Source organism: Carassius auratus, chromosome 8 (genome assembly GCF_003368295.1).
Source record: "Carassius auratus strain Wakin chromosome 8, ASM336829v1, whole genome shotgun sequence".
Taxonomy (NCBI): domain Eukaryota; kingdom Metazoa; phylum Chordata; class Actinopteri; order Cypriniformes; family Cyprinidae; genus Carassius; species Carassius auratus.
The window spans coordinates 5550953-5569137 of record NC_039250.1 but is presented as its reverse complement, the minus strand read 5'-3'; the positions used below and the strand labels follow the sequence as shown (position 1 = coordinate 5569137).

At 35.7% G+C, this 18185-nt stretch overlaps 2 protein-coding genes across 5 annotated transcripts in view; one reads left to right on the top strand and one right to left on the bottom strand.

Annotated features, from left to right (window-relative positions):
* Positions 1–8955: 8955 nt before the first annotated feature.
* On the bottom strand, positions 8956–12837 carry cdkn2c (cyclin-dependent kinase inhibitor 2C (p18, inhibits CDK4)). Its single transcript, XM_026269235.1, has 3 exons — positions 12637–12837; positions 11538–12219; positions 8956–9561 (listed from the first exon to the last, which is right to left on the bottom strand). Exons 2-3 carry the CDS (start codon positions 11667–11669, stop codon positions 9190–9192), a joined length of 504 nt encoding a protein of 167 aa, XP_026125020.1. The 5' UTR covers positions 11670–12219; positions 12637–12837; the 3' UTR covers positions 8956–9189.
* A 1403-nt stretch (positions 12838–14240) lies between these two features.
* LOC113107066 (FAS-associated factor 1-like) overlaps positions 14241–18185 on the top strand; it is a 66376-nt gene continuing 62431 nt past the window's right edge. For 3 of the 4 annotated variants that reach the window (XM_026269233.1, XM_026269232.1, XM_026269231.1), the window contains exons 1-2: positions 14241–14526; positions 15449–15517. In XM_026269233.1, coding sequence (XP_026125018.1) covers positions 14476–14526; positions 15449–15517 — 120 coding nt within the window. In that variant the 5' untranslated portion in view covers positions 14241–14475. The remainder of the gene's footprint in view (positions 14527–15448; positions 15518–18185) is intronic. The other variant, XM_026269234.1, reaches the window with a different exon arrangement.

Below are 18185 nucleotides of genomic sequence, written 5' to 3'. Positions count from 1 at the left end.
CTACTATATGTGGGGTAATTTGTCACACTTTTGTCCTGTCATTGATGACTTCGACATTGATTTGAAGAGAATATATTTTATTGGAAATGTATATTGGATTTAAATATTAAATATTAAAAATACTTCCACAATATGTCTGTTAGCATTACATATAGTAGCTACATGTAAACAACTGAAGAACTGAAGTTAAATAAAATAATTTTTTCTCAATTATATCTGGAAACAAATAAATCCATTTATCTGAAAATATATGTCCAGTGACACAGGGCATTGGATATATTATGTCTGTCTGTATATATATATATATATATATATATATATATATATATATATATATATATATTTACATATATCTATATCTATATATATATATATATATATATATACACACATAAACATGCATGTATATATAAAATTATGCATATTCTATGTACCACAGTCAAATAATAAATACAATTTATGCTATGAAGTTGTCTGTGTGTATACTGTTTTGTATACTGTATTGTTTGAATATCAAAAAAGTTGTCTTTAACACATGAAGTAATTTTCATTGAGAATTTCATTTAAACATACATTATATAATAAGCAGATTATTAAATGACAGTCAAATATTTAGTGAAATGTCACACACACACACACACACACACACACCAGTGGCATGCAGTGGTGTTTTAAAAATGAGGAGGCAGTTACACACACACACACACACAAACACACATAGGCCTATATGTCCCTGTTACACTTCATGTTGTCACATTTTCCTGGTTAAATAAATATTACATAAAAATAGAACAAATATAATTATATTTTAGTAATATTATGTGTTATTTTATTGAATATTTTAATACTAATTATTTCATAGTGTTTTTATGCATTTTTATATTTATTTCAAAATAATAACTAAAGGCAGTAACAATTTGAACAACATTTTCGAAATAATTTAAAATAATATTTCATTAGTTAACATTAGTTAACTACTTTAGTTAACACAAACTAAGAATAAACAATAGCCTAATTCTACAGCATTTATTGTTAATATTAATTTTAACACTGTAATACATATATAGCACTTATATATCATTGCTCTTTTGTTGTTTTTGATTGCTTCCATTGTCCTCATTTGTAAGCTGCTTTGGATAAAAGCATCTGCTAAATTAATAAATGTAAATGTAATACATGTGAATTGTCTGTTCATGTTAGTTAACACATAAAATTAATTTTTATTTGTGAACTGATGGTCAGCTGTTCTTTTTAATAGTCTATAAACTTGTTTCAGGTCATTGTCATAAACACTGTAAACACTGGCACAGAAATTAAGATGTAGCTATCTTTAATTTCATCACGTTGAATGCTCACTAAGAAATTTGCAGTCATTACGTTTTCCATTTCCAGACCATTTCAAGTTTTAAACTGACGTGACACAACATAGGGGTATCTAACCAGGAGAGCTGTTTACTTGCTTTTTAATTAGTGGCCATAATTTTCTTCAATCATGCCCAGAGGTTGCACGAAAACAAGAAGAGGATTTATCGAATGAACCAATTACATTTCAATCATAACCGATCATATCAAATTATAGGGCTTTCCCTCCATCCAGGAATGATAGGGCACACTTTGTGGTCTCTGTTGAAAGTCTATGGACTGAAGGGAGGCCAGCCTCCGCTATAACTTTACCTGCAGGTACAGTGTTTCTTTATAAAAACGAGTGACTTTTTATACCTTTAATGCCATATTTAGTTATATTTGTGATTTATAATTGTAATATCGAATATTATTTTGTCACACAATTGTTCGACACAGTCTTCCTTGCCTCCTTGGAGCCGGAAGGAACGCCCCTGACACACAAAGCATTAGCCTACTTAAATTAGCAAGAATAGATTTTTGAACCCTTTAAAAAAACCTGGATTTCTCCATTTATTATTTCAAAAATGTGGTCTTTTAACATTCGCAATTATAGACCAACAAAGTCTGACTAAACTGACAACAAGCAAACAATTGTACTTGTTACATTTATATTAAATACACCTAGCACTAATTGTCTGAATTAGCAATGCAAAAAATCCAGATATTTTCACAAAGGGTTGGCATACTTATTTTGCCACTGTACCATCATGAATAATTTTAAATTCAGTAATATGAAGTCAAATCGTTAACCTTCTCGCTTTCAAAAAATATGTTTTTTAACTCATTCTTTGTGAAATGACGTCAGTACGTAAGGCGTTGCGTGGCGTTGAAAACCTCCTCATCTTCAGAACTTGTCCGTAACTGTTGACTCCGCAGTAGCACTTGTGCGTCGCTAGAGGGCGCTTTTGCTGTTAAGCACACGAACTGCTGAGTCACTTTTGTTGTAGGCCATCCGGCCATTTGCACTTAGATTTAAAAACTTGATTTGGGGTGACCATTAATAGAAAGACAATCTAAAAATAGCTATTTTGTTATCGTGCTGTTAATCACAAATGAGAGCTTGTTTTCTTTTTGTGTATTATATTTCAGTGCAGTCCCATTAATCTGTTAGTGATGTATGTGATAATTCCTGCACCATACAAATGCATAAAGAGAAGAATGGGGTTATGTAGGTTTATTTTCACTTTCTATACTAGTAAATACCTTAAAGTCTTGGTTTCAAGCAGCTGAACACACACTTGCTCCACAATTGTTTCCAAGGAAAAAAAGATACGGTTCATTAACACAATAACTCACATTACTGCATGTAGTATAATTTGTCACATAGGGATTCTTCTTGGAAATGACATTGCTTTAAGTAGCATATTTTTTTATTTAAAAAATAAACATTACATTTAAATATAAATATTAAAAATGAAATACTCTGTTTTTGCATTAATTGGCTTTTTTGCAACAATGTATACAAATTTAAAACAATTTTTTTTTAAATATAAGCTAGTAAAATAAAATAACTTTTTCAATATGATTATTTTTGGAAATCAATATATCCATTTATCTCAAAATATACACAAATGCTTTCAAAAAGCATTCAAATTACTGATATTTACACCATTAACAGTGTTTCCTCCTCTATATGTATTTACATACACACCACATTATATGTGCAAATACAAATTTGTTTAATATCTGCTGTACAGCAATGTACTTTGCATAGACACCATGCAAACTGCCAGTAACGCAAAACCTCATTAGGTGCACTTTTAACAAATAAGGTTTAGGTGTAACGATTCCTGATCATGTAGTACAAAGGTGCATTTTGAAATATTTTATATGTGACCAGGTGCACAGTTAAGCCCATTGACACAGCTGAGCAGGCAGCTCCATTTTCAGTAACTTTGTTAAAAAATACTTTTGCCAGTATCTTCTATCCATCTATCTATCTATCTATCTATCTATCTATCTATCTATCTATCTATCTATCTATCTATCTATCTATCTATCTATCTATCTATCTATCTATCTATCTATCTATCTATCTATCTATCTATCTATCTATCTATCTTTCCCCTGCTGATTTTGTAAGTTTGCCCACTTACAAAAAAAATGAAAGGTCTATGGTGGGTTTATTTTAACATAAAGACACAAAATACCAACCAAAAATATCCAGAAAAACAGATTGTATCAAGGTTAGAAATTGATTTGCATTTCAGTTAGTGAAAGAAGTATTTGATCTGCAAGCAAACCATGACTTAGTACTTGATGCAGAAACCCTTATCGGCAAGTAGTTGGTCACCAGGTTTGCACACATCTCAGGAGGAATTTTGATCCACTTCTCTTTACAGATCCTATCTAATCCTTAAGGTTTAATGGCTGTAATTTAGATAAACTTGAAGTTTTCTATAGGATTGAGGTCTGGAGACTGGCTAAGCCACTCCACAACCTTAATGTGCTTCTTCTTGAGTCACTCCTTTGTTGCCTTGGCGGTATGTTTCGGGTCATTGTCATGATGGAAGACTCCTCCATGACCCATCTGCATTGTTCTGGCTGAGGGAAGGAGGTTCTGTCCATTTGCTCCTCAATGCAGTGAAATGATTCTGTACCCATAGCAGAAAAACAGCCCCAAAGCACAATGTTTCCACCTCTGTGCTTGACTGTAGGTGTTCTTGGGGTCATATTTAGCATTTCTCTCCCTCCAAACATGGCGAATTGAATTAATACTAAAAAGCTAAATTTTAGTTTCATCTGACCACAGCACTTTCTCCCAAGATTTCTCTGAATCATTTAGATGTTCATTGGCAAACTTTAAACAGGCCTGCCCTGTACATGTGCCTTCTTGAGCAGTGGGACCTTGTGGGCAAGTGTAGTGTGTTACCAATGTTTTGCTTGTTGACTGTGGTCCCAACTGCCTTAAGATCATTAACAAGCTTCTCCCGTGTAGTTCAGGGCTGATCCCTCACCTTTCTCGCGATCATCCTTACCCATGAGACAAGATCTTGCACAGAGTTCATAATAACCTAGGCTGATTGATGGTTGTTTAGAATTTCCGCCATTTCCGAATAATCACACCAACAGTTGTCTCCTTCTCACCAAGCTTCTTGCTGATGTTCTTGTAGCCTATTTCAGCCTTGTGCAGATCTACAATCTTGTCCCTGACATACTTTGACAGCTCTTTGGTCTTGCCCATGGTGGTGGGAGAAGTTAAAATGGAAGATACAGATAGTGTGGACAGGTGTCTTATACACCTAACAAACTGAGATTAGGAGTAACTTCTTAAAGTGACAGGACTAATCTGTGTTCCACATGGGCACATAACCAGTGGAAGCCAGAATTATTGCTGGTTGGTAGGGGATCAAATACTTATTTCATAATAATTCTCTATCCGTTAAAATAAACCTACCATAAAAATAACAGACCCTTCATCTTTGTGTAAGTGTAAGTGGACAAACTTACAAAATCAGCAGGGGATCAAATAAATACTTTCCCCACTGTCTCTTTTTATCTATCTATATCATTTGTGTATTTGTGTCACAACCTCCAGTGCCAGCACAAAGTGGAAGGAAGCTGCACTTGAATTGAGTTCTTTGCTGTCAGTCACTGCGACCACATATGACCTTCTCATGAAAATGAAAAGCAAAATGCACAGCAGTTCTTCACAAAAGTCTGATAAAAGTGGCCCTGTTGACTGCCCTATTGCTCACCAACACGGGCTTTTGGACATATTGTATCACCCCTTCTGTGGGAAAAACTAAGTTTTCAAGTGGCACTCCACCTGGCAGCTGCTCACACAAGCGAAGCACACAAGTAACACTCATAAATTACAAAGCAGCAAACTTGTTATATTGGCCACAAAATCAATGACACTTTGGCTGTAATGCAGTGGGTGTTTTATTAGGCATTCTGCTTTAACTTTCAAATATAAAGCAAGATAGGTCAGACGTTTATTTATTTTACTACACTGAAAAAAAATTATGACATCTAAAATAACTTGTTTTGTCAAAAATACAATTTTACATCACTGAGCCATCCTATATTTATCAATTTATTTCAACAAAACTACCGTTTAATTGTTAGATAAGGCAGAAACAGCTTTTTAATGTAATAATTGCATGCAACTTTTTACAGTATATTTTTGCATATATATTAAATAAAAAAGTAAAAAAAAAAGGTAATTATCATATGCACACACTTAAACTATTATATTACATTGATGTAAAACATGACATAAATAGATATGCACATAAATATATCGGTAAAAAATACAAGTAAAAAAAACAAGTGTTTTTCTAAGATGAAAGACTATGACACTCAGTGACCTCACTGGGACAAAACAAAATATCACAGTTGAGCAATTAAACATCAGACACTGGGAAAAAAAAATCAGACACAGGCCTCTGTAAACAGTTTGTGAAATGCAGATGAAAGGTCTGCCACATGATGCTCCCTCATGTCTTCATTTGGTTCAAATTGTTCTGATCTTGTAACAGGGCGACTAAATAATAAAATAATATAAATAAACAAATAAATATTGTTAATAAAAATAATGTGTATATTTATTTTTTATAAATTATAAATTGTATTGTCCTGTATGTTTTTCTATGTGCCCAGTTATGTGTTTAAAATAGCATCATTTGAATGAGAAAAAAGGAACTGTTCACTCCAACATTCATGTAGTCAGAATAAACCCTTTTAAAGTTATTTTTTTCTACTTTTAAAATAACAAAAAGGCCCCTCTTAAAATGTTCTCAAGTATATTGAGATATACTATTGAGTCCATTGTAAAACCCCACATAAGACTGACTCCTTAAGCATCTGTTCTCTTATAACTGTTAACTGTCAGCTCGATCAAACTCTCTGAAAGGTCAGATATGGAGACCTCTACACCCATATATTCTACAATCAGTGAACAAAACACCACAGTTTAACACAAAATAGCATTTTGGCCACACTATAAAAAGAGATTACCTGCAGTTGTTACAATAAAGAGCAATTTCTACCTGATTTAACCCATAAGATTGAGTTTTGCTGGTATAAATGCATGCCACCATTTTTTTTTAGGTTACCATTTTGGTGTATGCACATATATATATGCCTATATAGAGAGCATATGCTTATACAATATAGTCTGTATCGACATGACTGAGGACGCAGGGTCATCATTTAATATTTTTCAGCTTTGACAACAATGAAAACTTCAGTAAAATCTATATTTTATCATAGTGATCTCTAACTTTCGATTTCACATTATAATGTTATACATCCGACATATTATATATTGATTATAAGTTACTGTTTTTACTAACCTACGCAAAGTTCTCCAAATAAACACGAAAAGCTTCTTTTTTTACATTTTAACTATACATGAATGATAAACTATAGACATGCCCAAACCTGTCTAGAACATTTGCACATTTAGACGTGGCTTTATTTACCTTTTTCTCGTTGACTGTCGATATAAACCCATGCCGATAGCTGTATAATTGTCATAAATGTAATTCATTAGATTTGGAGCATAAAGCTTGAGCAAGCATCGTGCGTTTCTAAAAGATTTTACGCAGCCGCGCAACCAGGAAGAAGATGATTCTGCATGGCATCTCCATAAACAAAAAAACTGCGTTTTGAACACTACAAGTGTCGTCTTCTCTTGCAGGGTAGGGTTGGAGAGAATCAAAAGCGTTTTTACACCGAAAGCGCCTAAATTTGAAAATCTTGGCACTGCGCAATGTACTGTTTTGGTTTCCTCCCACCGATCTAACGGATTTCTGCTGCTGCTCGACCATGAAAACCATTCGGGAGTCACCATTTTATCATGCATCGTCTTTTCTTTTGTATTCTGCAAACGTAATAACAACAATCCGTGCATCCACGACGCACCAACTTGAAAATAAAAGCGCACAGCTTATCCAAGAAAATATGGCACATTTTCTTATACGAATGCGCGATTGAAACGTGTCCACCCACTTCTATTTGTTGTCTGGTTTTGAAATGAATGAATGCTACACACCACACGTCAAAATGTTTGTTTTAGTTTACTGCAAGAGAACGCACAGATATAATGTGCCCAACATTACGCATATTTGGATTTCATTGTGCATGCGTTTCTGTTGCTGTTGCTGTGGGTCAATAACAAATAAGGATGTTCGAGATTATGAAAAGGATAATTTGATAACCTAGTTAAAAGCACGTGTATCGAGTTCCTAGATATGTGATCTCTGGATTCTTTGTTTGATACATTTAGGAGAGAAAACGTGTATGATTTAGGCTAATGACAATAAAATGTATCTTATAGCAGTACCAAAATACAGTCCTTGGATCTTAATGTGAGTGTACATAACTTTTAGTTATCGATGTAAAGCATTTAGCATAAAGCATTTTTTATTAAACATCATGAATGTTTGAGTCTAAAATAATTAGGATTAGTCTTATACTCAGTTCTACCTGAATAAGAGGTGCCTTGTCATGAAGGTCAAATTATTTATTCTTGTTTGTTACTTATACAACATTATTTGTTGAATATTAATATTTTGATATGAGCTTTTTCATTAGAATTCTGAAAAGATATATAAGTAACACAACTATTTTTAATGGCACTTTTATTACAGTCTCTAATCAGTTACACAACCAGTTAAAATTATATATTTTTATTTTATTAAAACAAATAATGACTTTTATTTAAGAAACTTAAATCCGGACAGAAACACAATGTGCAACTGACCACTGCAATATTTTAAAGATGAGAGAAATGTAGTTAATTCTCGTCAAATGAATTTAAGGACAAAGGAAATCAGATTATTTTAATTTAGTTTCGCCTTTTCACTACAATGAAAGCTAAATCTGATTATTGTCAACTGTAAGGCTTTTTCTGTTTACAGAGGGAACGGCAGACAACTTGTGCTCTGTGAAACTACACTAAAAATATACAACTGCCACCGCGAAACTCACAGCGTTTTATTTTTGTTTTAAACATTCGACAACGTCAAACAGTTATCAATGTTCAACCAATTATATTTCATGTTTTTATTAATACAGTTTCATAAATGTTTTCTGGGCCTACCCGTATTTCAGTGACACGAGGCCAAAGTTAAACACACAACGTCACGAAACCGTTTAACAGCTGTCTTTGGTTCCTTTGCAAGGTTTTAATATTTTCAATAAGCCAAAACACAAGCTTTCACAGTAAAACAGTTAAAAGCATTAATTACAAGCAAAAGTGCAAGTTAAATTTAATAAAACTATAAACACAACAAAAACAGAGCAGTCAGGGGTTAAGTGGATTTTGACCATTATAGTGCAATACTTTAATAAAAACGGAGATTGGTTTCTTTAACCACATCAATTAATTTAGGTTATCTTGTTTTTTCTTGTTATAAAACATGACATATAGGACAGGCTTGGCCTGGAAGTTAGTGAAAGAAATTAAAATTATCAATACAAATCTAAAATGGAGACTTAGATGACCTGAAAAATATCTCATAAAAATAATATCCTATATAATAATAATAATAATTATATATATATATATATATATATATATATATATATATATATATATATATATATAAAATGAAATCCACTTAGCCAGTTGAAATTGGGGGCAATGTGAATAACATGCAAAGTCAACTGAAAGGTTAATTGTTCTTCACAAACAGACACGCCCCTGAGCCCAATATTTTACAATGCAATGAGAGGTAGTTGGCTGAAATGTTTGCAATGCAATAACTCGCTCACTCAGCGTTTGTCTGCTACCTCTGTTACACAACAAAACACACAGGCCCATAGTCATAATCTCTAGCTGGATTGTGAAGGCGCAATGTTCTCCAGCCACTCAACAGTTTTGTGTTTTTTGTGCATAAACGCCAGGTCACGAGGCGTGTAGCCTTTTGCGTTAGGCACAAAAGGCGGCGTGCTGCAGTCAGATACGAGATACTGCACAACAGCCAGGTGTCCCTCACGCGCCGCCAGATGCAGAGGCAGGTTGCCGTCGTTGTCAGGGAGATTGACATCAGCTCCGTTCTGCGCGAGCACCCGTAGAGTATCCAGATATCCGTCTCGCGCGGCATCGTGACTGATGGTCAGTCTTAGGATGGGGTCACGCGCGTTTGGATCGGCGCCCGCTCGAAGCAGCGCCTCCGCTATGCACGGACAGCCAAGTTTCATCACCTGAGATACAACCCAGATAGATTGTTAAGGTGCTTCAAAATATTGTTATAATAATCAATTACATGAATCACTTTTTGATGAAAGTGTGCATTTCAATTAAGCATCATGAGTGTATTATTCGTTTCTTATCAAGGTAAAGGATAATAAAGGGGAATGTATCTAAGGCAGGGGTGTCAAACTCCATTCCTGGAGGTCCACAGCCCTGCAGAGTTTAGCTCCAACCCTAATTAAACACACCCGATCCAGTTAATCACGCCCTTCAGGCTTATTTGAAAACTAAATGGTTTGTGTGGTGGAGCAGGGTTGGACCTAACTCTGCATGGCTGCATCCTTCCAGGAACTGAGTTTGACACCCCTGATAAGGGATAGGCCTATATATTTATATATATACATATACACATATATATACACACACACACACACACACACACACACACACACACACACACACACACACACTCTCTCTCACTATCTTATATTGTCCAATTATTATTGTTATTACTAGCCTATTAGAAGATACTTAATTATTATGTAACTATCATGTAAATCGAAAGAATTTAGAAAAAAATAACCACGACTTCAAAACCTGTGACATCTAAAAAAATTAAATCATGGTAAAATCAGTTTTAGGCACATAACGACCTGGTAAATTGTTACTCGCTGATGATAGGTTATAAAGTGATGGTATAGACCTATAGACATACAGAAGAAAATACCCTATATTATGAATTGTGATTAGGAAAATGTTACAAGGAAGTTGTACACCAGTAGCCTACATTACACGAATTGTTTAATATGGGTGAGGCTACATTTTACACAACTCATTCTCGGTAAATTATTATGCGTGCATTTAAAAAAAAAACTTAATCTTGATATTAATTAAGAGACCACATGGAATACTTATTTTTATAAATTCCTTTGTCACATTTCAAAGGCATTTAAAATGACCCAGTGAAGGTAAAAGGTGATAAAACGGTCAAAACCTAAAAAGCAGTGACCAGCCACAGTACCTAAAACATAAATTTTTCCTTATTCACTCTTATATATATATTTTTAATTTAAAATCGTAATGTTGTTAAAACAAAAATTCACGAATATTTTACGTGTCATGTAAGCTACCTATAAATATGTGCCACATATGCTTAGGCAGAAATTGGCATAAGGCTTTAAACATCGAGGATGGGGATTACCCAGTGTTCAAATTATCACTCATTCTGAAGCCAAGATAACATATTGTGTGAATATGACACGAGAACATGAGCAATTATCAGAATATGTAATACTGACCCGAAATTAAACAGCTGTATTGTGCTTGGTGTAAGTCCAGACGGCCTTCTGATAAGCAAAACATTTTATGTATAACTGAATTAATTAAAAAAGGTAAAAATAGCCTCTCAACGTGTGCACGATTTTAATTAATTAATTTGATTGATTTGTAGAATTTATCCTACGCCTTAAAAGGAAATAATAAACATAAGCATCTACAACCACTTCGGGCCTTTTTGCCTATGAAAACAGAAACTCCATGATCATTAAAAATACATTTTAACTTTGTTGTTACACTTACGTTGTATAAAAAGTATAGAAACAAATACAATGATATCTGAATTATCCTAATTTAAGTGTAAAAGGCTGCTAACAACTGTTCATTAATGTGTGTGACACTAGTGACTGTGGTGTAATAAAACACTTCTCAGTTTACACAATAAATTCTTTATGTATCAGAAAACGAGTGACGCTAATTTATTGGCATATTAAAATAAATATAGATCATTTGTCAGATCAACAGGTGCTTGTACTTGTTGCTTCGCAGGTAAACTTTATATAAAAAACACAGGTTTAGGTTAGAAGTAAATCAACCAGGCCACTGCTAGTGACTGCAAGAAAGAAAGGGACAGAATGTTTTCCTGAGGCTGATGCATGTATTATAAACATCGTGTATAGATATGAAAGTCGTTCGTGGAGATGAGTCTAACCTGTAATGGTGTCCTGCCGTACTTGTTCTTCTCATTAACGTTCACGTTGCTTTGCAGTGTCTGCTCAATTTCTTTAAGATCGCCAATCGCAGCTGCAGAGCTCAGCCTATCTATAGCTGTGTCCTCGGCCATTATATCCTGACAAAGGAGGTAGAATATCTCTGGTGCTAGCGTAAAAAACCTGGTTTAGATGTCCGCTGGTTTGGATGTAAAAAGTACTACAAAGCTGTAGTAAATAGCCCGATCCTCCAGCCCCCCTAAAAAATATCCGTTGGAGATGCGCCAAGGTCCACCCACATTAATATCGTCCTACCGAAGCCATCGGAACCAGCGGAGAAAACAGGGATGCCATGCCATCTCTTATAAAATATATGCACAATCAAGAATTATATGGGGAAAAAACAACAGCAACAAACAAACATCCTCTTTTATGGCTGATCAATGCGCGAAGTTCCTCCCCGTGTCCATGAATGACACGAAGCTCTCCCGTGGTCTTGGTTCAGATATGATCTTACATTCAAAAAGATCTGTAGTAGTCACATGAAAAATGCTCGTATTTGAGAGCCAAACTTTCCTTTCACGAGTCCTCTGATATTAACTACATGCAGGTGCAACGGGCTGGAGAACTGCGATGCGTTCATGGCATTCGAGGATGTTGTCATTTCAAGCCTCCGAACGACCTCTGAAACAGACAAATGGAGGGAGAAGACAGTTATTCCGCGAGGAAATTTCTATTATGCATCCAGTTGGGTTTACAATGATGTGTTGTAAGTTTTATGCAAGCTTCCCGCCCATTTTGAATATGGAACGTCAAAAACGAATCTTCTTTGATGTGCACATCAAAGAACGCTGGCGTGAGGGTTATCAAAACTTGTTAACTGACACTAGTCCGGTATTTCAAACTGACACGCGTAGACAGAAGCTTAACTAGGTTTTCGGTCTGCGTTCACGCATGTCGAACAGCAGGCGTGAATATCTATCTACGAATGTTCTGTCGTTGTCATTCCTCGCGCCGCGCACGGAGGTGCTGTGTGACGATTCAACCGATGATGGACGACGTCATAATAGATAATTTAAAATGAAACACTGTATCCACTACCTGCAGAATGGTTAGGCTACGTCGCGGGCTTCGAGTTATCTTCTCCGACCGGTTTATAGGCGATGAATGAGCTGGTTAGAAGACAGCTGACTTTGTCAGAGAGTCTGCCGCTGTTGTTTGACATCACTCCGTTTTTGAAATAAAGGGCCGACACTTCCGCCCACTTTTACTAACAGACGCGGAGTGAGGCGGGACTCAACGGTAATGCTGCTGCTGGGGGAGAGGCGGCGGAGTGAAAGATGCACTTTCTGCTTTCTTCTCACAGGTTCTGCCGTGTTAAACATTCATCATTGAGCTGTGAAGGCTTTGAGGTGTTGGTATTACTAATAGCCTATAAAATTCCTCTCTCCACAAATGTGTTTTTGAAGTGAAATGTATTCAAATTAACGGTAAGATGAAAGGGTGTAAGTGCAAGGTTTAAATTCATGTAAATGCCGAAATAAAACCCTCCAGTGCATCACAAGTAGCCTAAAATCTGTCTGAAAATGGCAGTTTTTTTATATTTCTCCAGCACATTGTTTTGTCTATTCATTTGAATTAAAGCCATATAGCACAGCAATAGCTAGCCTAAAATGTTTACATTAACATAATATAATAGGCTATACTGAGACATACAACTACATCCCTGCTCGTTCAAACTAAACTAGCCTACTGATTTGCTGGGTTTTAGAGGATTTTGTACATTTTTCACTGTGCAAGGCTGTGAGACCATGCAAACCAGCTTAGACTGGTTTACTGATTTTTTGTTTATGTATTTTTATCTCAGGCCAGGCAGACAAGGCAATGCTTTGTAAAAACTTGCAACAAATGACTCTGGTTTGCTGGTTTAAGATGGTCTAGCTTGTTTCTAAGCCTGGCCTAGATCAGACTCACTGAAAACTGATCTAGACAACTCTAAAACCAGCATTTAAGGGCCGGCATACCTGCTAAGACCAGCGTGGACTGGTTTGTTGATGTTTATGTTTTATTATTATTTTTGAGACAAGATTTACATTTGTAGGTTAATGTCAAAGCAAGTTTAATTGCAACAAATGTCTCTAGTTTGCTGGTTTAGGATGGTTATATCTGGTTTTAGTTGGCTAAGATGGTGCTCAGCTGTTTGTCAATCTAATTTCCCATTCTGACCCATTTAAAATTGCTGTAAACCCATCTAAAACCAGTCTGGTAGGGCTTGTATGTATTTGCTAAGACCAGCAAACCGACTTAAACTGGTTTAATTAAAGGAAAACCTGTGAGTTTAGTCAGAGTATCCATTAGGAAAATGGAATCTGCCCTTCTTAAATTTTGTTTTACTAACGTTTGGTGGTTCATCGTAGTTGTGTAATATCTTCATGTAATATCTTACAAAAAAAATTAAAATAATAATTTTGGGGGATGGCAATTTAGGTAGTGAACTGTGAAAAATTAGTTCTGACAAAACACTAATTGTTTTAGTACTGCCTACAGTGACAATAAACCTATTTCAGAAAAGATTTTTAAAGTTTTTTTTGTCGTATAACGTCATAAGATAGTCAAACATGTCGCTTGTACGACAGTTGATTCAAATTCAACCGCGGCCCTGTTACAGCGCTTTCCAACCGTGAGAGGGGCGCGACAGTTCACGGCACTTCTTTACGGCAGCCGTAAGATGTTTCGTTGCTTTGAACGCCGATCCAGAACAGCAAAGTGACGATAACAGAAAAACTGAAAGCCACCGAACACAGACAATACGGCCCCAAGGAGCAGCATTTATACTCAGTTACTTGCCACACACCGATAAGTTGTAACCTGAGCTGCTCTTTTGAAATCGGTGGTTGATATTTTTGGGTTTTTTACATGAGTCGTTAGCCTCTCACTGCAATGGCCTCCGACAGCAACATGGACAGAGAAATGATCTTAGCCGACTTTCAGGTGGGTTTCCTCACATAAATATTGTTAATCTTTGATTTCCTAAGCTCTGGATGTGTAGAGCAGACCCGTTCTTGTGGCTGCTCAGTGATAGCCGGGTAACGGCTTTTTAAGTCACTTCTTTTTGTTGACATCTCTCTCCGGGTGATCAGCTGTCAGTGGCTTTGTTTAAATTATTCAGCAAAATGAAATCTGGAAAACACATGACTAGACAAAATATCAATAAACCGCGTAAAAGACACTATTTTGGTGTCGTCTGCTCATCTGGGACTAGAAAACATAACTGGACTGTCATCTGAAGCCTGATCTGTTTTTATGACCCTGTATTGGTCAGAAGCTGTCATATGACTCTGTACGGTTCTCTCAGTTTCTACACTGCCATCACCTGTCACATTCATGTTTTTCAGTTTGTTTACCTTGAAATTGTAAATATGAGGCAGTTTATGAATGTTGACAATATGTGTTTTGATTTGCAGACTGATTATTTCATAGAAACTGAAAGAGATCAGAAATATGTAGCAATTACAAATAATTTGAAGGTTGCTTATATACACTGTTTAATTGTGACTATAAATGTACAGGTTTACAATAAACATTTCATAAAATTTAATAGCTTTTCCTGTTTTATATTGAAGACAGATTTAGTGTGACCTTACGTCATCTTACCTTAAGGTGTGTGTGTGTGTATGTATATATATATATATATATATATATACTGTACATGTGAAAAAAATATATAAATATACATATAATATTCAGTGTATAAAGCATATTTATGTAGTGTGCAACAAAATAGAAATTTATTTATCATTCTCAGAAATGTATTTTTGGCCTGTCCTGTTATTCCGTTCTTTTAATTGAAAAAGAGGACTTTTTTGTTTATGAATTATGCAAAATCAAAACCAGTTTGTTGGTTTTATTTCAGGCATGTACCGGAATCGACAACATTGCTGAGGCGATCACACTTCTAGAACTCAATAACTGGGACTTGGTGGTAAGATGCTCTTTTTTTGTTAAATCTGTAATTCTAACACACAGCTAAATTTGTTTCAAACCACAAACAGTTTTAACAAGGGATTGTGTCTCCTGTTTATTGTTTGTTTGTGGACTGTTGTGGTACACCGGAGACCGAGCCACTATGTTTAGTACAAAGGCTATTTATTGGTACCATTGTTCACAGGACATTCTGGCACAGTTCTGTAAAACAGAAGAACCTAGTTTGACATTTTTGTAATTCAAGGCTTTATTTTTATTTATATGTTTGACACTGTGAACAATTGGGTTATGATTGGGGGCTTCATGTATCTAGTTTTTTTTATGGGTCATCAGTAACCATTCTGGCTCTTATTTTTAAGACTTTAAATCATGATTATGTAGTGGTGTCATATTAAGGTATGCATGAGGGAATGGTTCAGATAATATAAATCGTTATAATGAAACAAACAAGATTGTAGATTGTTTTATGTACAGCGTGGCTGAGTTGTCCATTAAGGCGAGAAATCTACTACTGTTAATTGAACATGGGGGATGTTCAATTAACAGTAGTAGATTTTTCGCCTTTAATGGAACCAAAGATTCCCTCCACCATTTACCCATAGAACCACTAACAGTATGGGACAGACAATACAACATAAACAACAGGTATTTAATTTCATTTAAACTCACAATCATAATAAACTTGTATCAGTAAGCAGTCTCTGTGTGTATGTGTAAGTGCATTGATAAACTTAAGTCCATTTAAATTTGTGGTCATTCTGTGACTGTCACGCACTGCACCTTAAAAGCTGTTAAGAGCTTTAAGCCACATACTACATCAGAATGCGCTGCACTGTAAAATTGTTACAAATTGTGAAAGAGTATGACATTCAAGCACATAAACAGTCTATTTAATACTGATCCAATGATAAAACATTAGAAAATTTTGTTTAGGTTTGGTTGTATAAATCACTAATAACTAATCCTTTGTGAAAACATGACTAAGTTTTAATATTGCAGGATAAACTGGAATTTGCTATTATCAGTTGACACCGTATGATCATGAACCATTTCTATCAATTTGCAACTTTAATTCAGTCTGATGCAGTCTCACTGCTGCTATTCCATCAAGAATCCTCAAATTTGCTTTTTTGTTTCATTTATTTTTTCTATCTCTAATTGTATGCTGATTATGTGATACATAGAATAACATTACAGTTCATACACATTTCATTTTAAAGAGCACTGCAGTAATGAAATGCATGCCCAAACAAGGGACAAGATCTGTACCTTTTTTCAAGCAGGAACTGTTTCACTCCTAGTGAACAAATAGTAGCTCCTTTGTTGCTCCTACCGTGCAGAGCTTATGTGTCTAAGTGTCTGTTTCAATCGATAATGTTATTTGAACAGACAGTAATGTCGGCTGCAGTCTAGTCTGCAGATACGCAAACCTTTTTATAGCCTTTCATCTTATCTTTTGCAAACAGGTCATTTACACAGATCAAAACGGTCCTAAAATACCTTATTGCAGGAGCCCATCCCTCCCTTCGAATACATGGTATGGCTAGTCTTTTTACAAGCATCTTGGTAATTTATAGTCTGGTATATCACCTTTCATTCACCGCAGCACAAACAATTTACCTCTAGAGCCTAAAAAATATGCAGCTGTGACAGGTGTCACACCACAGACAAAGGCAGACGTGAAGAGCTTGTTTTGATTGGGTGAATGTAAGAGAGGGCGTGTCCTCTAGCAGTTTCCTTAGTGCAAATTTGCATGAGGGACTGCATGTGACCCACTCTCGCCCCCAAAATAGGGTTCAAGCCATCTCGTATTTACAGACAGCAATGACGCTATAAAGAATGCAGTGTCAGGGCAGATCTAAAATGACTGTTCTCAAACAAAATGAAGAAATTGTGGTTTTGCAGACAGATTTTCATCCACAAAGTTGCTTTTTATCTTTAAAGCAGGCTGTTTTACTATATTTAGCAGGAAGCTGGTTGTATGCTGGCAGCAATTCAAAGAAAACAGGCCCGAGCCACGGCGTGGTTAAGTGCACCTGTGAATATGATGACTCGCTGTTCTACTCAGGGTTGTGAGGTTGATTGAGTCAAAAAATGTGGAGACAGGACAGCCAGCGAGTGTTTGAACACCCCACGCTGAAACCAGGATGTGTGCCTCACACAAACACTGCGCTGCACCTGAGCAAATCTTTCATGAGAAGTCAAATGGCCTTAGATGTGTAGAGCACTTTCTCTACATATTTGCATGCGTTAAAGGGTTAAAAATATCTGATGTTCTGTCTCTACAGCAGACAAAACATCATTTCTGTGGCCTCTATTGGCATGGAAAAAATTTCAGAGCATAGCAAGCATTGCGATGTACGTCTCTGTATACACTTTGTTATTTGGCTCAATCAGAAGCCATTCCATTCAGATCTGTATCCACCAAGAGTAAGTCTCCTTATCACAGTCTGGCTCCAGAAACCACTTGCTCACACACGCACAGACACAACACATCAGGCCCATCTCTGTGCATTCCACTTCAGTCTGATGAGAGAAAGAGAGGGGGAAAAATGTGGCCCACATTGCTGGAGACGCTTGTGTGTTTTATGTTAGGGTTGCCGTGTATCTCTGTTATTTGCATTATCATCTTAAAAAAGGGTCAGTATATTTAGACCACTATTTAT

Excerpts from the sequence above, each read along its gene's own strand:
- cdkn2c (XM_026269235.1), bottom strand. The coding sequence starts at position 11,669 with ATGGCCGAGGACACAGCTATAGATAGGCTGAGCTCTGCAGCTGCGATT. Across the intron at positions 9,562-11,537 it reads ACGGCAGGACACCATTACAG|GTGATGAAACTTGGCTGTCC; the intron begins GTTAGACTCATC and ends GTTGTATCTCAG.